We start from the raw sequence: 13,919 nt of genomic DNA, 5'->3' as shown, positions 1-13,919 counted from the left end.
TGCCAAGAGGAGGGAGGTTATTATTTCATGATAAATATCGGTGAGACTGCAGTGTGGAATGCTGTGGAGAGTACTGGTCACTGCGCTGACAGAAAGATGTTAATGTGTTGGAAGCAGTTCAGAGAAGGTTTACTACACTAATAGCTGGAATGAGTGGATTGCCTTATGAGGAAAGGCTACACAGGCTAGGACTGTATCTTCTGGAGTTTAGCAAGATCAGAGGTGACTTAACTGAATCATATAAAATCCTGAGGGAACTTGACTGGATGAAGGTTGAAAGGATGAGAGAATACAGATATAGAGGGCATAACATAAAAATAAGGGTTCCCATTTAAAATGGAGATGAGAAAACATTGTGTCAGCCTTTGAAATTCTCTTTCTTAAAAGGTAGTGGCTGCAGTATGTTTAAATATTTTAAATGCAGAGATAGCTAGATGGATAGATTCTTGGTGATCAAAAGAATGAAAGATTATTAGAGATATGCAAGAATATCGAGTTGAGGTTAAAATTTGTTCAACCATGACCTTATTGAATGGTGGAACATGCTTGAAAGGACAATGGTTTACCTTCACCCTTTGTCCATAAGTGTACTAAAAGAATTGGGGTGTGTGATGAACTTTGACCCAGAATTAGCACAATAAGAAAATTTATAATTTCTGCAAAATATCCATGAAATTTAATTGATTACAAGAATATTCGGAAAAGGATGTCAAAAATCTATATCAATTGCAAAAGGGATCAACTGCAATTGTCTTGGAGAATAAATACTAGTCTGAGATCTGGTGACCTTCTACCTGGAAGCAGTACCAAGAAGAAGTTAGTTAAATCCAGACGTCACATCACCATTAAAAGAAAGCTACAAAGACAAAGGAGAGTTAAAAGCAGAGATGCTGGAGTGTGAAGAAACAGGTGCGAACACAAAGAGAAAACACACAGAAACAGAAAGAGAGACCCTGAGAATTCTTGGGGAGAAGAAACTCACTCTTAGTAAGATTAGGTTTCTGCTTAGCCAGAAAGGAGGCAGGTGAATACAAAAGTTCTAACATATGGTAAGTTGTTTGAATAGCATGGAGATGCTAAAGAGCTGTTTTTTCCTCCCAGAAGTTATCAAACATTGAACCAGGGCATTATTGGTTTGTCAGTTGAAAAGAAACTCTTAAAGCTACACCAACAACACTGTCTTGACCTGAAGGTGAGATGATTAATAGAAGTATGCCTTTCTAATGATATCAAAGTATGAAAGTCAAAGGTGCTAACTGTTATCAGATTGAGTCCTCACTGCATGAATGAAGAACAGCATACTTTGAAACTGTATAAACATATCATGCCATTTTGTCCTGTGAGTGATGTCAACACATTGTGGGAAGACTACTCTTTGCTGTATTAACATGCAAGTTGCACCAAATCTAATTCATGTTACAGTAAAATCTATAAAATCTTGTTGATAATCAGTCAATTTAATTAATTTGGTTTACGGCCTCCCCCAGGTGGTTCATAACAATATAGAAAACTCAGCCCTTGCTTTTTGTTGAAAGTCTAATTCTCATTTGACAGTCTTTATTTTTAAAAAATTACGCTTTAAAATAAATTTGGTTGTGTCAATTGGTCATTCATTCCCAAGATAACTAAGAAAACCCAGAAATACATTAACACTCAGAGTTGATGGATAACAAAGGACTTATCTTCATGTTAACCCTTCAACATAAATATCTGCTCTATCATTGATGTACATAGTTTAAAATCAGAGCTTCATTCAGCTGGAACAGGTAATAAGGAATGCACTGCATTTCACAAGTTTAAATTGAATTCCTTCTGTGTAAGGACAGTTTTTAATTTTGCTGAATAAGTGCCTGTAAAAAGTGAAAACCTAAAAATCGAATCAACTGATGTACACTTTATCAGTTGTAACAGGGTAAGAAGACCCTTTTTCTCATAACAAGATCAAAGAGACATCCACCTTGGTACATTGTGGATAGTGAAGAATTTCTGCTCTAAACTGGTTTGCTATAACTGGGTTAACAAACAGAGAATATTTAGATTAGTTCACCTCTCCATTTTTCCCAAATGAGATGGTCCTGGCCTCCATATCCAACACACATGTTATGTAGTCTCCTTGAGTAAAGCTGAAGAGGGTGAGTGTCTGCTCCCCATTGTGGTACAGATTACCACTGTAAGCCCTGTACAGCCACATGTCTGAGGTAGTCCGATGGTTGAAATCATGCACAGGCCAGCGAGATACTCCCACACAGGTACCTTCATTACCTCTATTTTCTTTAACTATATAGAACTAGAAAACAAATTTTGAAAGTACTTGGATGATATTCAAATACACAAAACAAAAAGACACTGTCAAACTGGATCACATTTAAATAGGGACGCAATTCAAAAGTCATTTGGTCTTAATATTAAGGTATTTTAAAATTTCCATTAATTATTAATATACCTTCCACTGATAACATCCAGAAGCAATTCCAGTTGATGCTAAACCATAGCCCTTTCCACCACTACCATGAGTCAGAACTTGTCCATTCTCCACCACGCAACACTGGGTTTTCTCAGGATCAAATGATACTTCCTGGACAGGGAGATTTTCATCCTCTTCCTCGACTTCACCTTGTTTCTATTTGTTGTAAAAACATATCATAAAACATTTTCCAAAGTGAATTAAACATAAAAATGCAACAGAATGTCAACACTAAAATTAAAAAAAAAGGAACAGTCCAAAGATGTGCAGGATAGGTGGATTGGCCATGCTACATTGCCCACAGTGTCCAGGCATGTGCAGATTAAGTGGATTAACCATAGGAAATGCAGGAGTTATGGGCACAAGGTAGAGGATCAGTATGCCCCGGATGGACCTAATGGCCTGCTTCCACACTAAAAGGATTCCAATAATTTTGCATAATTCAAGCCATACCAACGTATAGGACAGATAGCAGAAGGGCAAGAGTTAAATCCTTAAATGGGTACCATGACTCCAACCCACCTCAAGTGTGCTTGCTTCCAGTTAACTGTGGCTGTTTGGGACTGGATGAGTATGGTGATGTTGAGAAGCACTCAAGTCTTATCAATTTGGATTGAACAGCAGGAAACCAAACTACCCAGGCCTTTGGAAATCTGGCTTGGCAATAGAAAGAACTATAGAACAATCTCCCAGTTTTGCACTCTTAGCCTCCTCATAGTCACAACTTTCATACTCTTGTTGTGTACAGAATCTACCCCTAACAAAGATCCCTATTATCTTTTTGGTTGCTTCATCTATTCCACTGTCTTTCAGCCTGGCTAGCCATCAGTCAGCATATTGAATGAAAAGTCTAAAGGGCAACAACATTCAGGATTTTGTGTATTTTGGGGCCTTCCAGCTGCTGACACTTGTCTCTGCTCCCTCTTTAATAATACAAATTCATTTTAATTCCTCAGCAAAGTCCCTTGCTTGCCAAATATTTCTGGGAAACAAGCTTAGTTTCTCTCCAATGTGTCCGTTCTTCACCAGAAGTTATTTTTCTCTCCTGTAATAGGCCCTCATTTTGCACTGCCTAATCTTACTCTTTCCACAAACCTAACAAATTGTTTTACTGGTCACTTGAAGTTTCTTGCTAACTTTCTTTAAAACCAGTTTCTTAGTTACCTTTACTGTGATTTCAAATACTCAATATTCACTCTTAATACTCTGGCAAATGTAAGCCATTCTTCTTGATCGAAGACAATTTTGACTTTCTTTCATGGCTTTAAGAGGTATATTTTGTCCTAGCCTTTTCCTGAAGAAAGGTTTTGAAATAGAGGTGATGAGTTGCCCCTTCCAAGCCAATAACGTAAACAGCTTAGAACACAGAATGTAGAGCAGTACAGCACAGCACAGGCCCTTTGGCCCTCGATGTTGTGCTGATCTTTTATCCTACTCTGAGATCAAACTAACCTACATACTCTTCATTTTACTATCATTCATGTGCCTAACATATCTGACTCTTGGTGTACTTTGTAAACTTACTAACCCACCCTTCAACTTCCTCATCCAAGTCATTTCTAAAAATCACAAAGATGAGAGGACCCAGAACAGATTCCTGTGGAACACCACTGGTTACCGAGCTCCATCTACTACCACCCTCTGTCTTCTCTGGGCCAGCCAACTCTGTACCCAGACCACCAGATTTCCCTGTATCCCATGCCTCCTTACTTTCTCATTTAGCTTCCATGGGGAACCTTATCAAATGCCTTGCTAAAATCCACATAAACCACATCCACTGTTCTACATTCATCAATGTGTTTTGTCACATCCTTAAAGAATTCAGTAAGGGTTGTGAGGCATGACCTGCCCCTCAAAAAGCCATGCTGACTCTCTAGCCAAGCTTTTGAAATAATCATAAATCCTGTCTCTCACAACCCTCTCTAATAATTTGCCTACTGCCAAAGTAAGATTGACTTATCTGTAATTCACAGGGTTGTCCCTATTCCCTTTCTTGAATAAGGGAAGAAAGTTTGCCAACCACCAATCATCTGGTCTCACTCCGGTGAACAGTGAAGGCACAAGGATCATTGCCAAAGGCACAGCTATCTCTTCCCTTGCTTCCCATAGTGACCTTGAGTATATCCCGTTTGGCCCAGGGAACATATCTGTTTTTCAAAATTTTCAGCACATCCTCCTTCTTAACGATCCCAGGCACAAGTTCCCTCCAATGTCTCTCATTGGCCCTACCCTCACTTTGATCATCCTCTTGTTACTCACATAAATATAGAATATAGGATTTTCCTTAATCCTACTGCCAAGGCTTCATGCTTCCTACTGGCTCTCCTAAGGCCATTCTTCAACTCCTTCCTGATTACCTTGTAACCTTCTAGAGCCCTGTCTGATCCTTGCTTTCTTACTCTTAAATAAGCTTACTTCTTCCTCTTGACGAGATGTGCCACATCTCTTGTCATCCAAGGTTCCTTTACCTTACCATCCCTTCCTTGCTTCAGTGGGACAAGCCTACCTAGCACTCAGAGCAAATGTTTCCTAAACAACCTCCACATTTCTGTTGTGCATTTCCCTGGTCTGCTCCCAATATATGCTCCACAGTTCCTGCTGGATAGCACTGTAATTCTCAAACACCCCCAATTACCTTCCTATCTGCTCCATCCCTCTCCATGACTATAATAAAGATCAGGGAGTTGTGATCACTATCACTGAAATGCTCTCCCTCCTGCGGACCTGATATCTGACCTCCAATCTCCAAATCCAATATGCCTCCCTCCTCTAGTCAGTCTATCTACAGAGGCATAGGCATCCTTCCTAGATACACCTGACAAAATATGCTCCATGCAAACTATTTGTACTAAAGAAGTTCCAATCAATATCAGGGAAGTTGAAGTCACCCATGACAACAACCATGTTACATCTGCACCTTTACAAAATCTGTCTCATAATCTGCTCCTCAGTGTCTCTGTTGCTTTTGGGGGGGCCTATAGAAAACTCTCAAAAAAGTGACTGCTCCTTTAATGTTTCTGACTTCCACCCATACTGACTCAGTAGACAAACCCTTCTCGACGACCTACCTTTCTACAGCTGTGATACTATCCCTGATTAGCAATGCCACCCCACACCTCTTTTACCTCCCTTCCTATTCCTTCTGAAACATCTAAACTCCGGAACATCAAAGAACCATTCCTGCCCCTGTGATGTCCAGGTCTCCGTAATGGCCCCAACATCGGAGCTCCAAGTACTGATCCATGTTCGAAGTTCATCACCCTTATTCCTGATACTTGTGTTAAAATAGACACCTTAAACCCTTCACACTGACTGTAATTTTGCCCTATCAACTACCTATCCTTCCTCACAGACTCGTTGCATACTGTATCTGCCTGTTCACCGGCTACTCCATCCTCTGATCCGTAGCTCCGATCCCCCTGCCAAGCAATCCTTGTAAGCCTCCTGCCCAGGATATTGCTGCCCTCCAGTTCAGGTGCAACCGTTCCTTCTTGTGCATGTCCCACCTTCCCCAGAAGGTATCCCAATGATCCACATATCTGAAGCCCTCACTCCTACACCAGCTCTGCGGCCACATGTTCAGCTGCACTCGCTCTCTGTTCATAACCTCACTAGCCCATGGCACTGATAACAATCCTGAGATTACTATTCTATCGTCCTGCCTTTTAGCTTCCATCCTAACTCCCTATATTCACTTTTTAGGTCCTCATCCCTTTTCTTGATTTTGTCATTGGTACCGATGTGTACCACGATTTCTGACTGCTCACCCACCCCCTGGGTTTTTTTAAAATTAGAACAATAGATGCAGTGTGAATGGGTACAGTCAAGCTCCTGAAGTATCAGGAGTTTAGTTTTCAGTTGTTTGTGTTTTGTTACGGAAGCTGTTTCATCTCTCTCAGCCACAGCATAAGGCTGAGATTCTCTCTCTCTTTGCAAGAATTTTCTCTTTGTGTTCTTTTCTCTTGGACTGGAGAAACATTGTATATGAGACAATCTATTTTACTGAATTTGTCTTTGTCAAGGGTACATTTATGTGATGTTATTATATTGGAACAGTTGTTCTTTTAATAGTTAAATAATCTATTTTTCTTAGATTATTTAACTATTAAAGTTTATCAAAATAGAGTTAAAGTTATATCAATTCTTCGTTCTTTTGTTGGTATTTTGACTGTGTGCAAGAATAAAATGTAACTTGCTTAAAGCGTAGTAGCATGACCAATCAAATTACATCTGAAACACAGGCACCTTACCCTTGCTTTTAAATAAAATTTAAGGTCTTGGCCATCTCCTTGATAGGTCTGAAGGAAGTTTGATCTGGTACATAACATAGCCACAGATGATTCAACTTCCCCATTGTGTGCATGTGCCTCAGAGAAATGTATATCTGTTATGGACCACATAGTACTTTAAATATTTGGTATTGCCTAACTAGCATTAAATCTTTTACTGCATTTTCCAATAGCCCCTAACTTGCTCTGCATTCCTTCCTTGCTCAAATTCACACATTATAGAAGCTTAGCTGTATATTGTAATGATCAGTCCCCATAATTACTTGATTAATGTTCTCCTAATTTTTCCTTCAATTTATTCTCATTTTGAACTCTTGTTTCAGTCATGCTATTCTTTTGATTTGTTAGCTTAAAAGGAAAGGACAACAATTTCCTCCAAATAATGTGCATATGTACCTGCAATTTAATTTCTTGCTCTTTCTCCTTTGCTTGAATCATATGTTTTGCCTGAGCAATTGGTGCCTCCCACATGCAATCAGAGATAAGCAAGAAAAGGTGTTCCACAACCTAGAAATATAAAACAAAATAGACAATAGACAGAACATGAATAGACAGCAAACAGTGCCTGAAATTTCTCTCACTCGATAGACTGAACAGAGCTTCCTATTCTTAAACAAAAAGTATTTTGTGCATCGACATATCACAAGATTTTAAATCAGAGAGTTTAAAGTACAAGGGATTTTATAATCATTCACTATTAAAAATGTTGTAATTTATAAACAGAAATTCAAAGTTTGTGAGAAGATTTGTAGCTCGGGTGCTCGTTATTGTGGTTCTGTTCGTCGAGCTGGGAATTTGTGTTGCAGACGTTTTGTCCCCTGTCTAGGTGACATCCTCAGTGCTTGGGAGCCTCCTGTGAAGCGCTTCTGTGAGGTTTCCTCCGGCATTTGTAATGGTTTGAATCTGCCGCTTCCGGTTGTCAGTTCCAGCTGTCCGTTGCAGTGGTCAGTATATTGGGTCCAGGTCGATGTGCTTATTGATTGAATCTGTGGATGAGTGCCATGCCTCTAGGAATTCCCTGCCTGTTCTCTGAAACGACACGACCAGCTATCCTTAGTAGCCACACACGCAGATGACAAGCAACATGAATTCGACTGGGACAACACTACGATTATAGGACAAGCCAAATAGAGAACAGCCAGGGAATTCCTAGAGGCATGGCACTCATCCACAGATTCAATCAATAAGCACATCGACCTGGACCCAATATACCGACCACTGCAGCGGACAGCTGGAACTGACAACCGGAAGCGGCAGATTCAAACCACTACAAATGCCGGAGGAAAGATCACAGAAGCGCTTCACAGGAGGTTCCCAAGCACTGAGGGATGTCACCTAGACAGGGGACAAAACGTCTGCAACACAAATTCCCAGCTCGGCGAACAGAACTATAAACAGAAATACTTAGTGTTATGAAAAGGACACTCAGTGGTTAGCACTGTTGCCTCACAGCACCAGGGACCCAGGTTCAATTCTAGCCTCGGGCAACTGTCTGTGTGGAGTTTGCACATTCTCTCAGTGTATGTGTGGGTTTCCTCCGGGTGCTCCGGTTTCCTCCCACATTCTAAAGATGTGCACGTCAGATGAATTGGCCATGGTAAATTGCCCATAGTGTTAGGTACATTAGTCAGAGGGAAATGGGTCTGTATTCAGAGGGTCGGTGTGGATGAGTTGGGCTGAAGGGCCTGTTTCCAACTGTAGAGAATCTAATCATCATTTCAATAATGGATGAGCTAAATCAGAAACAAAAACAGAAATTGCTGGAATAGTTCAGCAAGTCTGGCAGCATCTGTGGAGAAAAATCAGTTATGTTTTGTTTCAGAACTGATCTTAATTAGGAAAATGTTGGTTTATATGCAGAATATAGGGAGCAGGAAGGGAGTAAGGATTTAAATGATAGGTGGGGGTAGAGCTCAAAGAGAGAGAAGAACAGTTGGACAGACAAAGTATTAGACAATGATCTGGCCAGGAGGGTGAATAGCTACTAATAGGGACTGTTAGTGGCTAACAATGAGTTGTGTGTAATAGCAGCACGGTGGGCGGCACGGTGGCACAGTGGTTAGCACTGCTGCCTCACAGCGCCTGAGACCCGGGTTCATTTCCCGCCTCAGGCGACTGACTGTGTGGAGTTTGCACGTTCTCCCCGTGTCTGCGTGGGTTTCCTCCGGGTGCTCCGGTTTCCTCTCACAGTCCAAAGATGTGCAGGCTAGGTGAATTGGCCATGCTAAATTGCCCGTAGTGTTAGGTAAGGGGTAGATGTAGGGGTATAGGTGGGTTGCGCTTCGGCGGGGCGGTGTGGACTTGTTGGGCCGAAGGGCCTGTTTCCACACTGTAAGTAATCTAATCTAAAAAAAGCAGACCGTGTGATAATAAGGCCTGGTTTATATGGTTTGCAGTAAGGAGATGGGACATCTCAAGCCCTAAAGTTCCTGCAATTGAGTACAGAAGGCTGCAGTGTGATTTAAACTGAAATGAAGGTTTCTTTTTGCCAGCTTGGGGTGCTGAGGGAGGATGTAAACAGACAGGTGTTTTGTGTGTGTGTGTGTGTGTGTGTGTGTGTGTGTGTGTGTGTGTGTGTGTGTGTGTGTAGGAGGCAGGTGAGGCTGGAAGTGAAGGGAGGGTGGGTGTACCAGGGTCTCACACAGGAGGGTCCCTGTGGAAGGCTGACAAGGGAGGGGAGGGAATTCTTGTCTTGTGGAACTCCAATTTCTCTCCACAGATGCTATGTCAGCTGTGCTTTTCCAGAAATTACTGTATTGTTTCCTCTACAGGAAACCTAGCTTGATCGACCCTAAGTTTTATTTTGTTAATCAGTTGCTGAACATATGCACAAAGTGGCTGCCAATGTATTTCAAATGAAAGAACATCAAAATTTATTACACATAAAGGGAAAAAAAGGCTACTTTACACTTTATAAGAATTGTTTGAAACACTTATATTACAAATGTCAGTAATATAAAGATTTAACCCTCTTTCACTGAGCCAGCCTACAGATACTCAGACAAATGTCAGTGGTGGGTCACCCCGCTTCCAGTTCAAAGCTCAGTGTTCAGTTGGAATAGCCAAATTTGGTTTCTTTCCATCTAACATCTGCATTCACTTGATGCTAGTTACTGTTGTTAATATTACTTTAATAAACTACTAACATAGCTGACTTATCTTTACAAGAGTCTCTTAAAACCCTATTCCACAACCTTCTGTTTCTGGAGCTTCTCAGATCTTCTTTCTCCTGCCCTGTCGAATTAGGAGACTGCTTACCTGCACTACTGCTGGTACAGCCCCTTCCTCTTCAAAAGAAACCTACACACAAACACACTGAAAAAATACATTCACACTGACTGAATGTCTGAACTGTTCTCTCTTTCTGAAGGGAAACAGTTTCTTTCTCATTCTCTTTGCTTTTTATATCAATGATTTGGATGAGTATGTACAAGGCAGATGATACGAAAATAGGCATTATCACGGACAATGAGGAAGGTTACCAGAAATTGCAGCAGGGCCTTTATCAGCTGGGGAAGTGAGCCAAGAAATGGTAAATGGAGTTTAATATAGACCAGTGTGAGGTCTTTCACTCTACAAAGCCTATTTAAGATAGGAATTTCATGGTGAATGATACGGCCTTAAGGAGTATAGAAGTTGGGAAGTTATGTTGCAATTGTACAGGACGTTGGTGAGGTTGCACTTGGAGTACGGTGCTCAGTTTTGGTCACCTTGCTACAGGAAGGATGTTATTAAACTGAAAAGAACGTAGAAGACATTTACAAGGACGTTGCTAGGACACAAGTGTCTGAATGACAGGAGAAGTTAGACAAGCTAAGATATTTTTCTTTAAAGTGTAGGAGACTGAGGGGAAAGCTTAGACGAATGTATAACATCATGAGAGGCCTGGGTAGGGTGAATGTACTCACTTTTTCCCAGGGTTGGGGCATTGTGGATTAAAGGTCATCAGTTTAAGGTTAGAGAGAAAAGAACAAAAGGGAACCTGAGGGGCAACTTTTTTTAAACAGAGGGTGATATACATGTGGAATGAGCTGCCAGCACATTTAAAAGGCATTTGGACAAATACATGCGTAGGAAAGGTTTAGAAGGATTTGGCAAAAGTGAGGACTGCAGATGCTGGAAACCAGAGTTTAGGTCAGTGTGATGCTGGAAAAGCACAGCAGGTCAGGCAGCATCCGAGGAGCAGGAAAATCGACGTTTCAGGCCTGATGAAGGGCTTTTGCCCGAAACGTTGACTTTCCTGCTCCTCGGATGCTGCCTGACCTGCTGTGCTTTTTCAGCACCACTCTGGTCTAAACCCTGAGAAGGATTTGGGCCAAGACAGGGAAATGGGGTCCGCATAGATGGATATTTTGGCCGGCGTGGACCGTTTGGGCCAAAGGACCTGTCTCTGTGCTGTCGGACTTTATGACTCACAACATTAGCACATATATTGTTATCGCTAAAAATGATCTTGATACTTACCTGTGTCATTTGATCATCTTCTACACTTGATTCACAGGCAGGTAATACTGCTTCCAGAACGTGAAGAGCAAGTAGCCTTGTTCTCAGGTTTCCAACCAGTGGTACACCTGCCCAACAAAATACGACACAATCTACTAGATTATCCCAATAGAGCATAATCATTAGCTATCCTTGAGGAAAAACAATCAGCAAGAGGAATAGGAGATTCAAACCAAAAGACCTACGAATGCTATAAATCAGAAATAAAAACAGAAATTGCTGGAAAAGCTCAGCAACATTTGTGAGGAGAAATCAAAGTTAACTTTTCAGGTCTGGTGACCCTTCCTCAGAACCCATATCATTTATGTTTGTTTGGAAAAGGACAAAGATAGTTTACAAAAAAAAAAGGGTTTGGATTGGGGGAAGGCAGATTTTATTAAAATAAGGCAGGATCTGGCCAAATTATACTTGGAAACAGCTGCTTGTAGCTAGATCAACAGCAGAACAGTGGGAGGTACTTAAAAAGGAATTGGGAAGAGTACAAGCTCAACATGTTCCCTTTAGGGTGATGTATAGAAGCAACAAGGCCAGAGAAGCATGGATGTCTTGGAATATCCAAGGTTGGATAAAAAGGAAAAAAGGAGCACATGACAGGTACATCGGGAGCAAAACAGTGGAAGCCGAAGAGAAGTGATTAGATTAGATTAGATTATTTACAGTGTGGAAACAGGCCCTTCGGCCCAACAAGTCCACACCGACCCATCGAAGCACAAGTCACCCACATCCATTCCCCTACATTTACCCCTTCACCTAACACTATGGGCAATTTAGCATAGCCAATTCACCTAACCTGCACATTTTTTGGACTGTGGGAGGAAACCCACGCAGACACGGGGAGAATGTGCAAACTCCACACAGAGAGTCGCCTGAGTCAGGAATTGAACCCAGGTCTCTGGCGCTGTGAGGCAGCAGTGCTAACCACTGTGCCACCGTGCCGGAGGACATTTAAGAAAACAGTTAGCAGAGCAAAGAGGGGGCATGAGAAACACTGACAGGAAAGATTAGGAAGAATCCCAAGATAACCTACAGATATACTCTGGAGTTCAGGGTGGGATTGTCAATTGGATAGAAAATTGGCTTAATGGCAGGAGACAGAATCACGGTGGAGGGTTGTTTCTCGGAATGGAAGCCTGTGACCAGCAGTGTTCCCGGAGTACCAGGCGTGCACTCAGAGCACGCGCAGATCAACTGGCAGAGGTCTTCTTGGACATCTTCAACCTCTTCATGCAGCAGGCCACTGTCCCTCCCTGTTTCAAGAGGGCCAACATCATCCGAAGAAGGTTCATGCAGCATGTCTCAATGACTACCGCCCAGTGGCCCTAACTTCGGTGGTCATGAAGTGCTTTGAAAGGCTGGTCATGGTATTAATCAACTCCATCCTTCCCACTACTCTTGGCCCACTCCAATTTGCCTATTTGACCAAAAGATCCATGTCAGATGCCATATCACTTGCCATTCACTCCTCCCTAGAACATCTTGACATCAAGAACAGCTAACTAAGAATCCAGCTCATTCTGTTTGTTTGTGGGCGGTACGGTGGCACAGTGGTTAGCAGTGCTGCCTCACAGCGCCAGAGACCCGGGTTCAATTCCCGACTCAGGCGACTGACTGTGTGGAGTTTGCACGTTCTCCCAGTGTCTGCGTGGGTTTCCTCCGGGTGCTCCGGTTTCCTCCCACAGTCCAAAGATGTGCAGGTCAGGTGAATTGGTCATGCTAAATTGCCCATAGTGTTCGGTAAAGGGGTAAATGTAGGGGAATGGGTGGGTTGCGCTTCGGTGGGTCAGTGTGGACTTGTTGGGCCGAAGGGCCTGTTTCCACACTGTAAATAATCTAATCTAATCTAATCGTAGACTACAGTTCAGTCTTCAAGACTATTATTAAGCTTAGAGATCTCGGTTTAAGTCCCACTCTCTGCAACTGGATTCTCAGTTTCCTGACCCACAGGCCACAATCAGAGAAGATTGGAGACAATATTTCATCCTAACACTCAACACTGGAGTCCCTCAGAGGTGCGTACTCAGCAACCTACTGTACTCACTACTTACCATGACTGCGTTGCCAAATACCAGACTAATGCTATTTACAAGTTTGCTGATGACACCACTATTGTCAGTCAATAGACAATAGGTGCAGGAGTAGGTCATTCTGTCCTTCGAACCAGCACCACCATTCAACATGATCATGGCTAATCATCCTTAATCAGTATCCTATTCCTGCCTTATCTCCATAACCCTTGATTCCACTATCCTTGAGAGCACTATCCAACTCTTTCTTAAATGAATCCAGAGACTGGGCCTCCACTGCCCTCTGGGGCACAGCATTCCACACAGCCACCACTCTCTGGGTGAAGAAGTTTCTCCTCATCTCTGTCCTAAATGGTCTACCCCGTATTTTTAAGCTGTGTCCTCTGGTTCGGCACTCACCCATCAGCGGAAAAATGTTTCCTGCCTCCAGAGTGTCCAATCATTTAATAATCTGAAATGTCTCAATCAGCTCCCCTCTCAGACTTCTAAACTCAAGGGTATACAAGCCCAGTCGTTCCAGTCTTTCAGCATAAAGTAGTCCCGCCATTCCAGGAATTGACCTCATGAGCCTATGCTACACTCCCTCAACAGCCAGAATGTCTTTCCTCAAATTTGGAGACCAGAACTGCACACAATATT

The 13,919-nt window shown here is 42.2% G+C and overlaps 1 protein-coding gene across 8 annotated transcripts in view; it reads right to left on the bottom strand.

Annotated features, from left to right (window-relative positions):
• Positions 1-13,919, bottom strand: part of herc1 (HECT and RLD domain containing E3 ubiquitin protein ligase family member 1) — a 466,732-nt gene that overhangs the window by 230,275 nt on the left and 222,538 nt on the right. For all 8 annotated transcript variants that reach the window (XM_072553323.1, XM_072553316.1, XM_072553320.1 and 5 more), the window contains 4 exons: positions 11,218-11,324; positions 7,150-7,260; positions 2,444-2,620; positions 2,048-2,287 (listed from right to left, as the gene is read on the bottom strand). In XM_072553323.1, coding sequence (XP_072409424.1) covers positions 2,048-2,287; positions 2,444-2,620; positions 7,150-7,260; positions 11,218-11,324 — 635 coding nt within the window. The remainder of the gene's footprint in view (positions 1-2,047; positions 2,288-2,443; positions 2,621-7,149; positions 7,261-11,217; positions 11,325-13,919) is intronic.

Source organism: Chiloscyllium punctatum, chromosome 33 (assembly GCF_047496795.1).
Source record: "Chiloscyllium punctatum isolate Juve2018m chromosome 33, sChiPun1.3, whole genome shotgun sequence".
In the NCBI taxonomy this organism is placed as follows: domain Eukaryota; kingdom Metazoa; phylum Chordata; class Chondrichthyes; order Orectolobiformes; family Hemiscylliidae; genus Chiloscyllium; species Chiloscyllium punctatum.
The sequence above is the reverse complement of the archived record's forward strand: the minus strand, read 5'-3'. Positions and strand labels throughout refer to the sequence as shown.